Source organism: Lissotriton helveticus, chromosome 10, assembly GCF_964261635.1.
Source record: "Lissotriton helveticus chromosome 10, aLisHel1.1, whole genome shotgun sequence".
Classification (NCBI taxonomy): domain Eukaryota; kingdom Metazoa; phylum Chordata; class Amphibia; order Caudata; family Salamandridae; genus Lissotriton; species Lissotriton helveticus.
The window spans coordinates 9,563,483-9,577,489 of record NC_136071.1 but is presented as its reverse complement, the minus strand read 5'-3'; the positions used below and the strand labels follow the sequence as shown (position 1 = coordinate 9,577,489).

Genomic DNA, 14,007 nt, shown 5'->3' with positions numbered 1-14,007 from the left:
TCTTAAGACAGACTTAAGACAGACTTAAGACAGACTTAAGTTAGGATTTGGTCTTAAGTCTGTCTTAAGTCTGTCTTAAGACAAACTTAAGACAAAATCCTAACTTCTGTGAATTCCAAAAGTAGTCTTAAGACAGACTTAAAACAGACTTAAGTTAGGATTTTGTCTTACGTCTGTCTTAAGTCTGTCTTAAGACAAACTTAAGACAAAATCCTAACTTCTGTGAATTCCAAAAGTAGTAAGTTTAGGATTTTGTCTTAAGTTAGTTCTGTGAATCGGGCCCATAAATTCTTGAATGTAACTCAAAATTTACTAATATGCAGTTGAAATTAAATATAAAGCAACCTTTAAAAATGCATTTAACATTTTCAAAATTGCATTACTATACATACCAACATTCAGTAGAACTTTTATTCAAGTAAGCAGTTTACATTTTAATAAAATACAATACAACAATTAATAACAAGGTTTGCCATTTTACTATATGTCTGTGTGACGTTTACTAAAAAGCAAATACATATTTACTGAAATACTACATGTCTTCCCCTTAAATACATATGAAATTAAGTTGACAATTCACAAAAAAGTAGTATAATCTTACTAAACATTAGTATGACCTTTGCTAAAGTACAATACATTAACTATCATGTGATGTAAGCTTTACCAAAATACAAAGTTAATACAAATGATATATGCCGTTTACTAAAATGTGATCTAAACTTTACTAAAATATGCTGTTATCTATACTAAAACGTGGTATTATAATTACCTACATGGAGTATTACTTTAACTTAGGTTCATTATAACATTAGACTAAACTATTGTTTACCCTTTACCTAAATATTTACTATAATGGAGCAAACCATTTATAGGAATACATGGTAACCTTTACTAAAATGCAATATACCCTTTGCTGCATTATGATGCACTAATTACTAAAATGTAATAGTGCTGTATTTACTAAACTTCTGCATGAGTGTTACTAAAACATACACTATAAGCATGGCATTTGCTAACATTCAACATAAGTGTTACTCCACTTTGATATGACCTTAGCTTAAATGTAATACATTTATCAAACTGTGTTGTAGCCTTAAATATAAACTAAAATATAGCATGAAATGTATTAAAATGTACTGCAAACGTGAATACTACTCTGTATCATCAGTACAAGTATGACCACTGTCTACTCAAGCAATGCTTAAACTATGCCACCACCCTCTACGCAACAATGCCTAAACTACGTTTGCTCACATGTTTTTATAGTCATCAGGACACACCTACTAACTCTTGCTTTATTTCTATTTTTTTAAGACTTTGCTGATGTGGATCAAGACTGTAAGTACAACATTGGCCTCCACACATAGTTATCAAAGTGTGCAGAATCCGGTGACATAATTTTACACTTTCTGACATATCATTTTCGAATTTTCCAACATTCTTTAAAAGTTGCCATTTCTGTGATATAATTTGGTCACTTTGTAAAATAATATAAGGTTCTATCCTGGATTTTGCTAATATAGAAAACTGCTAAAATATACTGTCTCAATTTAGAAATAATCTGTAATGTGGTAATATTACTTATCACATTGTCGTTTGTGAATTCTTCAATATTGTCGTATGCGGTTGTTTCCTCAGTCTGCGACGTAGTTTCATCATTTTGCATTTGCTCATTGTCAACTTTGACTTTTTTACATATCTGGTGACACTTTTCGATTCTGCAGAAATATGACTCATTGTTAATTGTGTGTTAGTATTTGATATTTCTGGAAAAATGTATTATAATTTGCTGATTATGCATATTATTTCCTAGTTTAGTAGCTTTGTTAAGTAGTTTGATATTTCTGGTGACAGTGATATAACTTGTCACTTCTGTGAACTGCAGTTGTCCTTATGTAATGGTCAACACTTGATTGCAAGGGGCAGATTCCCTTGGCTAACGCAAGCCCACCCTCTGCTCCCCCGTGGGATGCCTCCCACTTACAGTCTGCTGCTTCCTTGCAGTGCAGCGGCACCACTCTTTCTTCCAGCAGTATTTTACCGCCTGCTACGTGTCTGTATTTGTTTGTGAATGTATGTGGTATTTAGACACACAGTTATATTCCAGGTTGTCAAAATAATAGGCAAGAGGAAAAGTCCAATTGTATTTTAAGATCTTCATTTCAATTGTTTGATAGGACAACTGAAATATTGTGACGTTTCGACCCAATGGCATAAATCCTTGGGCCTCATCAGGACATAAACTGGGAAACATCCTTTACAACGCAACTTTTACCACACAGTGCCTTTACATCGCAACTTTTACAACGCAAACCATTACAACGCATTGCGCTGGGGGGCGCTCTAGGATAGGGAATAGGTTAATTTACTATCCAATAACCTTCCCTACTATCCACGGGGACTGGAGTTGGAATAGTAAATTAAACTATTCACTATCCAGCGCCCAAAAGCACTATGCATTGTAATGGTATGCGTTGTAAAAACCGCATTGTAAAAGCATGCGATGTAAAAGCATGCTTTGTAATGTCGTACATCCGGACATAAACCATCTGATTATAAACCTTGGGAATACATGGAAGAGGGACCTTAGCGTGTATGTAGAAGGCTATCAGTCCATTAGAGTATTCTCAAATCTTAACACTTACCTCTGTAGTCACTCAAATTCATCCAGATGTTGAGGGCATATATCTCCAAAGTAGACGAATTGTCGTCATCAATGGTGATTAACTAAAACTATAGACTGACAGAGAATTGTTTCAGCTTATAAACCTATTTATAGAGGAAGGACGCAGGTCTCCTTATAGTGAAATATGTATGGAGAAGGGTTGGTGGTGTTCACACTATACAACATCCCTGTTATCACAAATGCAGCCGTGCATAACTTAGCAATCCTACAATGGTGGGCTTGCATAACTTATAGCACATAGCTATTCCATACTTACATGGTGAGTGCATATATATCAAACCTTCTCTCATACGTGACTTGTGTGTACCCATTAGTGGTAAAATAGTGATCCCGTCACTGTGCGTACATGCACTTGTGCACACTAATCATATTCACCCGTGGTGTTTGTGGACTCAGTCCAATATACTCGCCTACACCGCCAATCATCCTATTAAAAAAGTCAGGGGTGGGGCTTCAGTTTATATGTATATATTACCAGCTATTGATTCAAGGCTGCGAGAGGCAGTTGTTTATAATACGTTTCACCCGGATGTATGACGTTACAACGCATACTTTTACAGCGCCTACCTTTACATCGCAACTTTTACAACGCATAATGCTTTTAGGCGCTGGATAGTGAATAGTTTAATTTACTATTCCAACTCCAGTCCCCGTGGATAGTAGGGAAGGTTATTGGATAGTAAATTAACCTATTCCCTATCCTAGAGCGCCCCCCAGAGCAATGCGTTGTAATAGTTTGCGTTGTAAAAGTTGCGTTGTAATGGTAGTTCGTTGTAAAAGTTTCGTTGTAAAGGTTGTTTCCCGTTTCACCCACATGCAAATGTCAGCATAAATATATTGGCCGGAGCTGAGAGTAAAAGTTGCTCAAACTTTGATTTATTCATCGGTGATTGGCACTTACCCATTAGTGCAAAAGGCAGTTCCTTCTCCAGTGTCTAAATACGGTTGCACTGCTTCCAGTGAGAAACAGTGTATCTAAGTGTGGTTTGAAGAAGATACCGGAAACCATAAGAGAATCCCTTGTTATGCACTTGGATAGAAATTATCAATTTGAACTGGTTTCATTTAAGCTAAGGCGCAACCCGGTAGTAACCCTGTTGCTGTGCTTACAACCGATGCATTACCCATACAGGCCTGCTATGTGCTGGTAAAATCTGCTCGGCACACTGATGAATGTAAGCAGAGGAAAATTCCTGCAGGAGAAATGACTTACATCTCGTGCCTGGGCTGCTGGACGAGAGTTTGTAAGCATAAGCCACTTGTGTTTAGATGGCGACGTGCTTTCTTTTTTCTCCTTCTTACTTCTAATTTATCGTGCACATGTTCTTGAGTTTGTGTCTCTTTTATTGTGGTTGTGTCGGAATTTGAATGCAGAAATAAGTCAGTGGATGAATGAATGGATGCACGAGTGCCAAGAAGAGTGATAGAGTGCCTGTATTATGACTTATTGAGTGCCTATAGCCATCAATAATATAAAAGTCACTTTCATTCATATGCTGCACCTATTGGCATTGCTAATGCTTGTTTAGTCTTAAAGCTTGGCTTGGGCATGAGATTATATTTGATTTAATATTTATAGCGGATGTTCATTCCTCGAGACAGCTTGGCACAAGGGGTGGACGTAAAACTCTGATCTGCAGGCGGCGTTTGCGGAATTTTGCCACTCTGCGCTCCGCTTGGAGCAAGGAGTTCAGCAAAAACTCCACCTTTCACTGGTGGAGCGGATTTTACCAGCACGCACACACCGAGCCTGTTTTTGACCAACCCCCTGGCAATAAGAGGAGGCGTTGTCAAAAACAACGGAGTCAGGCCTATCTCAAGTTGAGGGGATTAAGGTCCACTTTTTAGGTCTCGCCTGTCGATGCGCATGCGCATCGAGCAAGCGAGACTATAGGGGCTCATCCAGACTTTATCTAACTTGCAAGGAATCGTGGCGATTCCTTGCAGTGCCCGTGACTTTTAAGCTCAATGCGCATGTGCATTGAGCTTAAAAGCGCGTGCACATGCCCCCAGCCGCCTGCCTTGCCTACTCTCTCTCACAGCCTCCCCCAGCTCCGCCCCCTCACTACTTGATTGCACGGCCGCTAGGCCGTGCCTCCCCTACTCTCCTCCCCCCTCCTCCTCTCCTCCCCTGCCTGCCTGCCGCTAGGCCGTGCCTCCCCTACTCTCCTCCCCCCTCCTCCTCCTACTGCCGTGTCGCACCTCTCCCCTCTCCGCCCCCTCCCCTGCCAGCCGTGTTACGGTGAAAGGCTTGTTTGTTTATTTTACCCGCCGTGTCTCTGCTGCTTCCCCCTGTCCTGTCTCTCCTCCTCTCCCTCTCTATACCCTCCCCCTCCCCCCCACCACTCCCATCAAGTCCCTCTGGCCCTTCCCTCCTCCCCGGACCCCTCCTCCCCTGCCCCCTCCTCCCCTGCCCCCTCCTCCCCTGCCCCCTCCACCCTTTTTGTTTTGTGCATGAAGACGCACACAGATTTATCATCGCCTCCTGTGGAGGAGAAGTTGCTGAACCTTTATTACTCCGCGGCTCTCCCGCCTCCTTTACAGTGCATGATGGGCTTCATGGGACACTAAACAGTGTGGCTGTAATCTCTCTCTGACACAGGTAACCTTTCCTTATCACTTGTAATTGTTTTTTTCCGCCTATGTCTTTCTGCCCGTGTTTTTAAATGTCGGGTTCACCCTACGGGAGTTCGTTAGTGCGGTTAATTATCTAAATTCCATCGGCACATCCACCCCGTCTGCACTCACTTTTATCAGCACGTCCTCCACTTCTGCACTCGACCCTTCAGGTAGGAGCCTCTTTAAACGTGTGCACGACATTGTTGTCATTTTATTAAATAAAAAATAAATGCCTGCATTGCATGTTTACTTTCAGAAACTGACTGGGGTCACCTACTGATATGGCAGGGATCTTACATTCCAACCCTCCAGAATTGGGTGGGAGGTTCAGGGCGCTTGCTTTTATTTCCTCCAACTTCGTCGTTTTACCCTGCTGCACCGAAAGAGGCATTCCTGGCCTTGTTATACCGGCCATCAATCACAGTGAGCCCCCACAATGCATTTCTTGCATTCAATGTGCTTTATAAACACAGCACGTTCACCTGACGGTTTTTAAAATAAACTAACAGTTTAGATTTCTGTTTTGCTTTTCTTTTTTTCCCAACATGGAATGCATTTTTAGGACGCATTTTCCTTGGTACTTAAAAACCGAAACATAAATCATTCCTGTTAGTTTATATACAAAAATAAACTCCCATCAAGTGACAGCATTCTGTTCAAATGCATCTGTAACAACATTAGCTATAAAGTGCCCGTCCTATATCTCGCCTCCTTATACCGGCCATCAATCACAGTGAGCCCCTGCAAATGCATTCCATGAGTTTTCTAAACACAATTTGGAATGCAACAGGTATCGCATTTGTGAGTGTTTAGCTATTGGCATTCTAAATGACAATGCCTTTTATTTATGTTTTAAAAACCAAAACATAAATAAAAAGGCATTATCATTTACAAAGCCAACAGCTCAAACTCTGGTAAATGCGAGACCTATTGCATTGCAAATGCTTGTTCCTGGTGTGGGCATACGCGGGGGAAGCAGAGGTCCGGGTTTCACATTTCAGAGAGGGGAGTTTCGTACAGAAACACTACTTTATAACAAAGACAACTCAACTGCAAGCAGGGGCTAATCAACGACAGATAACCCCTCCCCCGCAAACACTGCTACAGCAAATGGCAGGATCTGTGAACTAAACGTTTCACTCAATGTCTCGCTTCCCTGTGCCGGGGGTGAGATAACCTGCAGGGCTGCTGCTGCTTGCCGCCTCACCCTAACCCCAGTAACGTGAAGTTTCCGTGCACTGCAATCTAACTTTACAGATTGTGCCAGGTCTAACTACACAGTATGGAAGGAGACAGAAGTCTTGTCTTCATTAGGACTGGGCGTCATTTCGCCGCAGGCGGAACTCCGCGGAATCTCATGGAGTTTTTACAAAACTCCGCAGAATTCTTCAGAGTAGAACTTCGCGAGTTCCGCCCTCCCTAATTAAACAAAACTAATCAGTAACAACAAAACAAGAAACCTATCTACAAGCGACAAAGCAGAGTGGAAAATCAACAGAATGAAATAGTTTAAACGTTTTTTTGAGGGTCATATGTTTGTCAAGCCGTCAAATTTGCATAGACAGATCATTCAATAGTGAACAGCCATGGTGAACCTGGGAGCGATCCGTTGTACTAGAGCGTAATACTGGTGGAACGTGCATTACTGATGAACACTGATGGAACATGTTACTGGTGGATACTGGTGGACCGTGCATTACTGGTGGATACTGGTGGAATGTGGGATGTGGATACTGGTCGAACATGTGTTACTGGTGGAACATGCGTTTCTGGTGGAATGTGCATTACTGGTGGATACTGATGGAACGTGTTGCTGGTGGACAGTGCATTACTGGTGGATACTGGTGGAATGTGGGATGTGGATACTGGTGGAACATGTGTTACTAGTAGAACATGCGTTTATGGTGAAATGTGCATTACTGGTGGAATGTGCATTACTGGTGGATACTGGTGGAACATGCGTTACTGGTGGATACTGGTGGAACATGCGTTACTGGTGGATACTGGTGAGTCTGCTGCAGTGGTCCATGCGAGAGGGGACGCATGTCCCACAGTCCACCGGTAAACAAAGCAGCGAGGGTGCTGTGCAGGGGTGGGGGGTGACTTGTTCTTTACGGAAGGGACTTTGGCGGGAAAAGCTCCCACGGGTTTAACTGTGTCCTCAGGAACCGGGGGGGGGGGGGGGTCTCCGAGAGCCAGGGGCCAGATGGACTCATGCCAGGAATGTCCTGACACTCGGCCAACAGCAACTCTAGGCTCTGGTTTACGAAAGATCACAACGGAGCACTGTTGGGTTCCTGGCAGGACGCCATGAGGGGCTGAGGTGGAGGCCAGAGCCCCAGGTCCAGATGGACAATCATCGGCTTGTCAGTGGAGGTCACCTTAGAACAGGCATGTATGTGATGTGGGCCAGAGATCTGGCACGCGTGATGACCAGCAGTGGTGAGAGAGAGGAGCCCCGTAGGACTCTGAGAGGGGAAAGGAGGTAGAGATACAGACGGACAGCATCCTTCGAGGAGGGATACAACCAGGCGGTAACAACGCCACTGCTTCCGCCTTCTATAGCCTGGTCTCTGGTAGCAAACATGGATGACAGGTCAAGAGGGAATCTTTGCTGCTGTGTCCTAGGATTGGCTGGGCAACATATAAATCAAAGCAAACACAAGGAGATGATGGGCGGAGCACTGACATTTTTCAAACACTCACCCCCAGTCACAGATCTGTGTTGAATCCGTCATCGTTCTTTAGCTCACTCCGCCACCCCAGTTCAGACCCACCATATGCAAATCAAATCAAATCAAAATTTGCTTTATTCGATTCAAGTATTAAATCATAAAAGCATGGTACAAGAAGACCATACATCAATTCTACAAAACGATTTAAAAGCGATTAAAAAACATTATTAAAAAGTCTTCAGCATCGTACTTCATCGTTCAACATATGCATGAGTTAGAAATGAAATCCGGTGGCTCGCAATGAGGGGATGAGATATTTATTACATTGTTTTTCTAAATCTAACACCCCTTTCATATATTTAGTTATACAATCATTCAAAATTTCATTTTCTAAAAGTTGCAATTTAATAAATGCGGGACGGCATCGTCTCAGTCCTAGCTCTTTTAAAATTGGCAAAATCCATCTTTTCCTTAACGGTGCAGAAAAATTGCAGAAAAACATAATGTGAATCGTGGTCTGTGAGGATATATCGTCACATGGGCAAGGGTCTAAGGGGCGTGACCAATCGTTAATGTTTGGAAATGTAACTGTGTTATGAAAATTACCTAAGCGTGTCAATAACATCTTGTCACAACTTCCCTTTGTATTTAAAAGGTATGGTTGTATCCCTGGTTGTATCAAGAGCAGTTGGTTCTCTCTAACAGTCTGTTTGTCATTATTAAGGGAGAATCTCAAATTCTCTAAAAAGTTAATGCAGATGGTCTTTAGTTTTTGCCTTTGGATGGTAGAGATGATAACAAGGTTGCAGAAGTATCCAGGATGTCCCAGATTGGTCAGGAAGTGCTTGACATAGTTAAGCCATGGGATACTTGAAGCAGGCTGTAGGCTCAGGCAATCTTCAATCACGTCCCTATTAAGACGGTACACAGACATAATATCGACTCCAAAATATCGTTTGGACATAATATCGACTCCAAAATATCGTTTGGAGAAAATATCGACAGGACAGAATATCGACAGCCAAAATATCGTTTTTAAGGTAAGTGAAGTAATATCGTTTTTAAGGTAAGTGAAGTAATATCGTTTTTATTTTTAGGGTTCAGGGTCAGTTTTGGGTTTTTGGGTAAAGGGGTATTTTTAGGGTTCAGGGTTAGTTTTGGGTTTTTGGGTAAAGGGGTATTTTTAGGGTTCAGGGTCAGTTTTCAGTTTTTGGGCAAAGGGGTATTTTTAGGGTTCAGGGTCAGTTTTCAGTTTTTGGGTAAAGGGGTATTTTTAGGGTTCAGGGTCAGTTTTCAGTTTTTGGGTAAAGGGGTATTTTTAGGGTTCAGGGTCAGTTTTCAGTTTTTGGGTAAAGGGGTATTTTTAGGGTTCAGGGTCAGTTTTCAGTTTTTGGGTAAAGGGGTATTTTTAGGGTTCAGGGTCAGTTTTCAGTTTTTGGGTATTATTTTATTATATTTTATTACTATATATATATGTTTAATAAATATGAAATAAAAAAATATTTATTTAACTTTCATTAATTATTTAATTATTATAAGTTAATTTAAGTAATTTTAAGTATATTTTAGTAATTAATTATTAATATTAATTTAATTTAACACTGTTTTTAGTAAATACGATATTTTTTACAACTATATTTTTGTAAACGATATTTTTAACTCGATATTTTTGTACTTACCTGTTTGTAGATAGAAACTCGATATTTTGACTGTCGATATTTTCTCTACGATATTTTTGATGGTCGATATTCTTTCAGTTGATATTCTTTCAGTGATCCTATTAAGACCTGTGGCCACGCTTGACCAGATCTTATGCCACAAAAGGACCGGCTGCATTTTAATCAGCTCGGTCAGATATGGCATTCCCAGCTCGGCATGGACAATATACGTAGCCGTACTGTTTGTGGTAGCTAAAAGATATCTGAAACATGTGTTCTCAGTTGTCTGCAGTGAATCATCATTTACATATCCCCATATTCCGGCTCATACACAGCGGTTGAAATGCATTTAGCTTTATAAATTGTGAACAATTCGGCGATGGGACGCTTCCCTAGCTTCCTGGCGAAGTTTGTCAGAGCTCCTATGGCTTTGACAAATTGCAACTTTCTTGCTCTAATGGCGTCTGCCCATGACCCCCCTTGGTCAAAGACAACACCAAGGTATGCAAAATAGTTGACAAATTCCAGTGTCTTGTTGTCAACAACAAAGTCTCGACACTTAACACTCGGCTTGCTACATTTCATGACATACGTTTTTGTTATATTGACATTGAGATCTCAGCTAGGCATGAATGTTACAAAACTCGTGACACTTTTTTGCAAACCAGTTTACGTGCGGGATAAAAGAACCGCATCATCCGCATGTAGTAATGCTCCTATGGGTTGTTTACCAATGCGGGGTAGATCCCGACATTCCCTGGATAATGTAACACCTAAGCCATTTATATACAAGGTGAAAAGGAAGGGGGCTACATTCTCCTGCACGACCAGATCAGATACTTGCCTGGGCTCCTTGATAAAACTGGCGTAAAAAATTAATAAGCGGCAACTCTACCCCCATGGACTCGAGGATGCTCCAAAGTTTCTGGTGAATCACACAGTCAAAAGCCGAGCTCAAGTCGACAAAGCATAAAAAAAGGTTCCCGCATTTAGCTTGAATGTATTTTCCAAATATCATACTTAAATTTAGGCCTTGATCCACCGTACCTAGACCTGGACTTAACCCGTACTGTAATTCCAAGATTACTCCCTTCTCTTCGGCCCACGTCTGCAGTCTGTTTAAAATGACTCGCCCTACCACTTTCACAAAGGAATCCAGGAGTGAAATTGGTCTGTAGCAGGCCGGGTCATTACGATCCCCTTTTTAGGTCGAGCTGTGTTAGCAGTGCGAAGCACTGCGTCTGCGAAGCATCTATTGTTGCCGACTTGCCGGGAATGTGAGACAGGGGATGTGCACGCGCAAGCCCTCAGCGATTTCACCTCGTGGGCGCGCACGCCCAGCCCGGCGCCATGCACATCTCCTGTCTCACATTCACAGTAAGTCAGCCTCTCGCCTCTCTCAATCGCACGCACACACAGCCACACTCACGCATGCGCACACACACACATACACCCACGCACACACACACACAGGCACACACACGCGCCCCCCCGCAAGTGCATGCAACTTGTGTTCACACAGCCTGCAAGCTCTCACTTACCGGCTCGGTCCTTGCCCGTCTCCTGGCACACCGCGGGGCTCTCCTCAGCACTCGGAAGCCCCGTGTTGCCTCTGGTGCCATGCAGTCTTCGCCCGGTCCCTCTGATGGGGCCAGGGACTTCAGCATTCAGGCTGCAGGGTTCTGGACGTTCTCCTGGCGGTTCCTTCCTGTTTCTTTTGCAGGCCCCGCCCATGTCCCAACGAAGGCTGCCTGCCTTCCGCGATGTTGCACGGCCAATGCTTGTTTGAAGATGGGGACGAGTATGGAGTCCGCCCAGGATGGGTATGAAACCCTGTTTACAGCATGCTTTTAAAACAGAGGTTAGTAAAGGACCCCACAACAGCGAGTTGTATTTGTAAAAGATCTATGGGTATACAGTCTGGGCCAGGGGCTTTACCTCCAGTGCTCGACTGGATGGCCAGTATCACCTCGTCCACGGTGAAGTCAATATCGAAAGGGAAATAGCTTATGGAACTTGCTCTAAAGTCTGTGCGTTGATCTTTATCGGAGTTATCAATAGAGAGCTTGGAGAAATGGGACACCCATTGGTGTTCTCCAATATTGATCACAACACTGGAGTTATTTTTAGAAGCCAGGAAAGGGGCATATACTGCAGTCCAAAAAATTTTCATCCAGGTCTCTTAAAGGCTTCTGTAGGGCGATTTTTAACGCTGTGTGGGCTTTACTACATTTGGTATCAAACCAACCTGTTTTGTTAATTCAGGGTTTTTCATATTCTATTAATAGTTCCTTCTTTATACCAGGGATATGTTTTGAAAAGAATTAAAAATTTCATGGTCTGCGGCAAACTCGTCGTCGCGAAAAGTGGCTGGTATCATTATCGTCATCAGATGTTAATTCACAAACGCCTGCGTCGACATGATGGCACAGGCCGATATTAAAGTCCCCTCCGAAGATTACACAAATATCCTTATTTGATTCCTTCCGCATTTTACTTAAATCCTCCTCTAAATGCCTCAGAACTGCCTCTGTTTGCACAACTGGGAAGTTATTATAAAAATTGACTATTGCAGTGCAGTGGGTCTTATCAGTGTGGATGTATGCCGTTACAACGCATGCTATTACAACGCATGCCTTTACGACGCAAGTTTTACAACGCAAGTCGTTACAACGACTTGCGTTGGGGGGTGCTGGATAGTGAATAGTTTAATTTACTATTCCAACTCCAGTCCCCGTGGATGGTAGGGAAGGTGTTGGATAGTAAATTAAAACTATTCCCTATCCTAGAGCGCCCCCCAGCGCAATGCGTTGTAATGACTTGCGTTGAAATGGTTGCGTCGTAATGGTAGTGCTTTGTAACAGTTGCGTTGTAAAGGATGTTTCCCATCAGGGTGCAGTGTTACTACTTGATAATAGATATTTGACACTGTAAAAACGAATTTTTGGGCCTTCATCTTATAGGAAATGTGGGTGGATAATCCAACCTTTTTCCTCCCATAAACCCATTAATGTGCTGTGCGGTATCCACCCAGGTCTTTTGGACACACAGTACGTCAACAAATTCCAGCCAGCCAGGATTGTTAAGTTTAGTGATTAGGCCCGCCACATTCCAGAATAGTATTTTACTGGGACATGCCCTACTCTTGGCCTGGGTATTAGTGTCAATTAATTGTGATTCAACATCAGGTAGGTTATAAGAATTTGGTAAGTTTAGAGAAGAAGTAAATAGGATTATCTTGTCATTACGCTTGTTACTCTTGTTGATATTGCCAGACTCTGTATGCAAATCAGTGTTGAGCATTTTGCCAGTGGATTCAAGCTATCCTGGCTGATGAGGGGTGTTACCCCAAAACCAGCCCCAGGATGCTTGTTTCTGGTCCAGGGAAGACCTGGCTTGGCAGTTCGGGCTCGACTGTTCCCATGAGGCACAGGGTCAAGACTGCTTTGCATATGGCTGGTTCTGAACTGGGGTGGCTGAGTGGGCTAAAGAACGATGATGGATTCAACCCAGATCTGTGACTGGGGGTGAGTGTCTGAAAAGTTTCAGCGCTCCGTCCATCATCTCCTTGTGTTTGCTTTGTTCGCCCTAAGTTGGCAGGGTATGCCCAGACGTGGGTCCCTTGCCCACTTTGCCACTGGCGTCACATTAGCCTGGCTGATGAGGGGTGTTAGCCAGAAACCGGTCTCAGGATGCTTGTTTCCAGTCCAGGGAGGACCAGGCTTGGAATGTCTGTCTGGACTGTTCCCATGAGGCACAGGGTCAAGACTGATTTGCATATATCTGTGTCTGAACTGAGGTGGCTGAGTGAGCTCAAGAACGATGATGGATTCAACCCTTTTCTAATAGTGACTGGAGGGAGTGTCTGAAAGGTTTTAGTGCTCCGTCCATCATCTGCCATTACTGCTTCCTGTTAATGCGGTAAGTGAAGATTTTATAACATCTCACTTTTAGGAAACCTTTCCACCATGAGTAGTGAACAGTCTTTGAAACTGATGTCCCTTAATCTAGGCTTGTAGGAAGGGTGGACCTTCCGCGGCCGGCACAAGGTCCCATGGTAAGAAGGCTTCCAAGGACTTGTCCATCTGTACTTCCAAGAGTTACTTCTGGTGTTTACATCTATCAGATGATGTCACTCTAGCCTCCTTCAACGATGCCTCCGCGTGAGCAGAAAGTATCTGCAGACATGGGGTGCCATGCAGTATATGATATGTTAATGCTCAGATAACACCAAAGCAAATCAGAGAAAGTCGTGATTAATTAGAGTTATTTCCATGGAAGGACCATCTCCAACCAATCCCTGTGCAGACGACAGAAACTTGCATCATAAAGCGCTGCTTGAGAAGTAACAGGACCTGAGGGGGTAAAC

The 14,007-nt window shown here is 42.9% G+C and overlaps 1 protein-coding gene across 1 annotated transcript in view; it reads left to right on the top strand.

Annotated features, from left to right (window-relative positions):
* ITIH6 (inter-alpha-trypsin inhibitor heavy chain family member 6) overlaps window positions 1-14,007 on the top strand; it is a 269,579-nt gene that overhangs the window by 234,480 nt on the left and 21,092 nt on the right. The window contains exon 11 of the mRNA XM_078664550.1: window positions 1,315-1,338. Within this exon, the coding sequence (XP_078520676.1) occupies window positions 1,315-1,338 (24 nt within the window). The remainder of the gene's footprint in view (window positions 1-1,314; window positions 1,339-14,007) is intronic.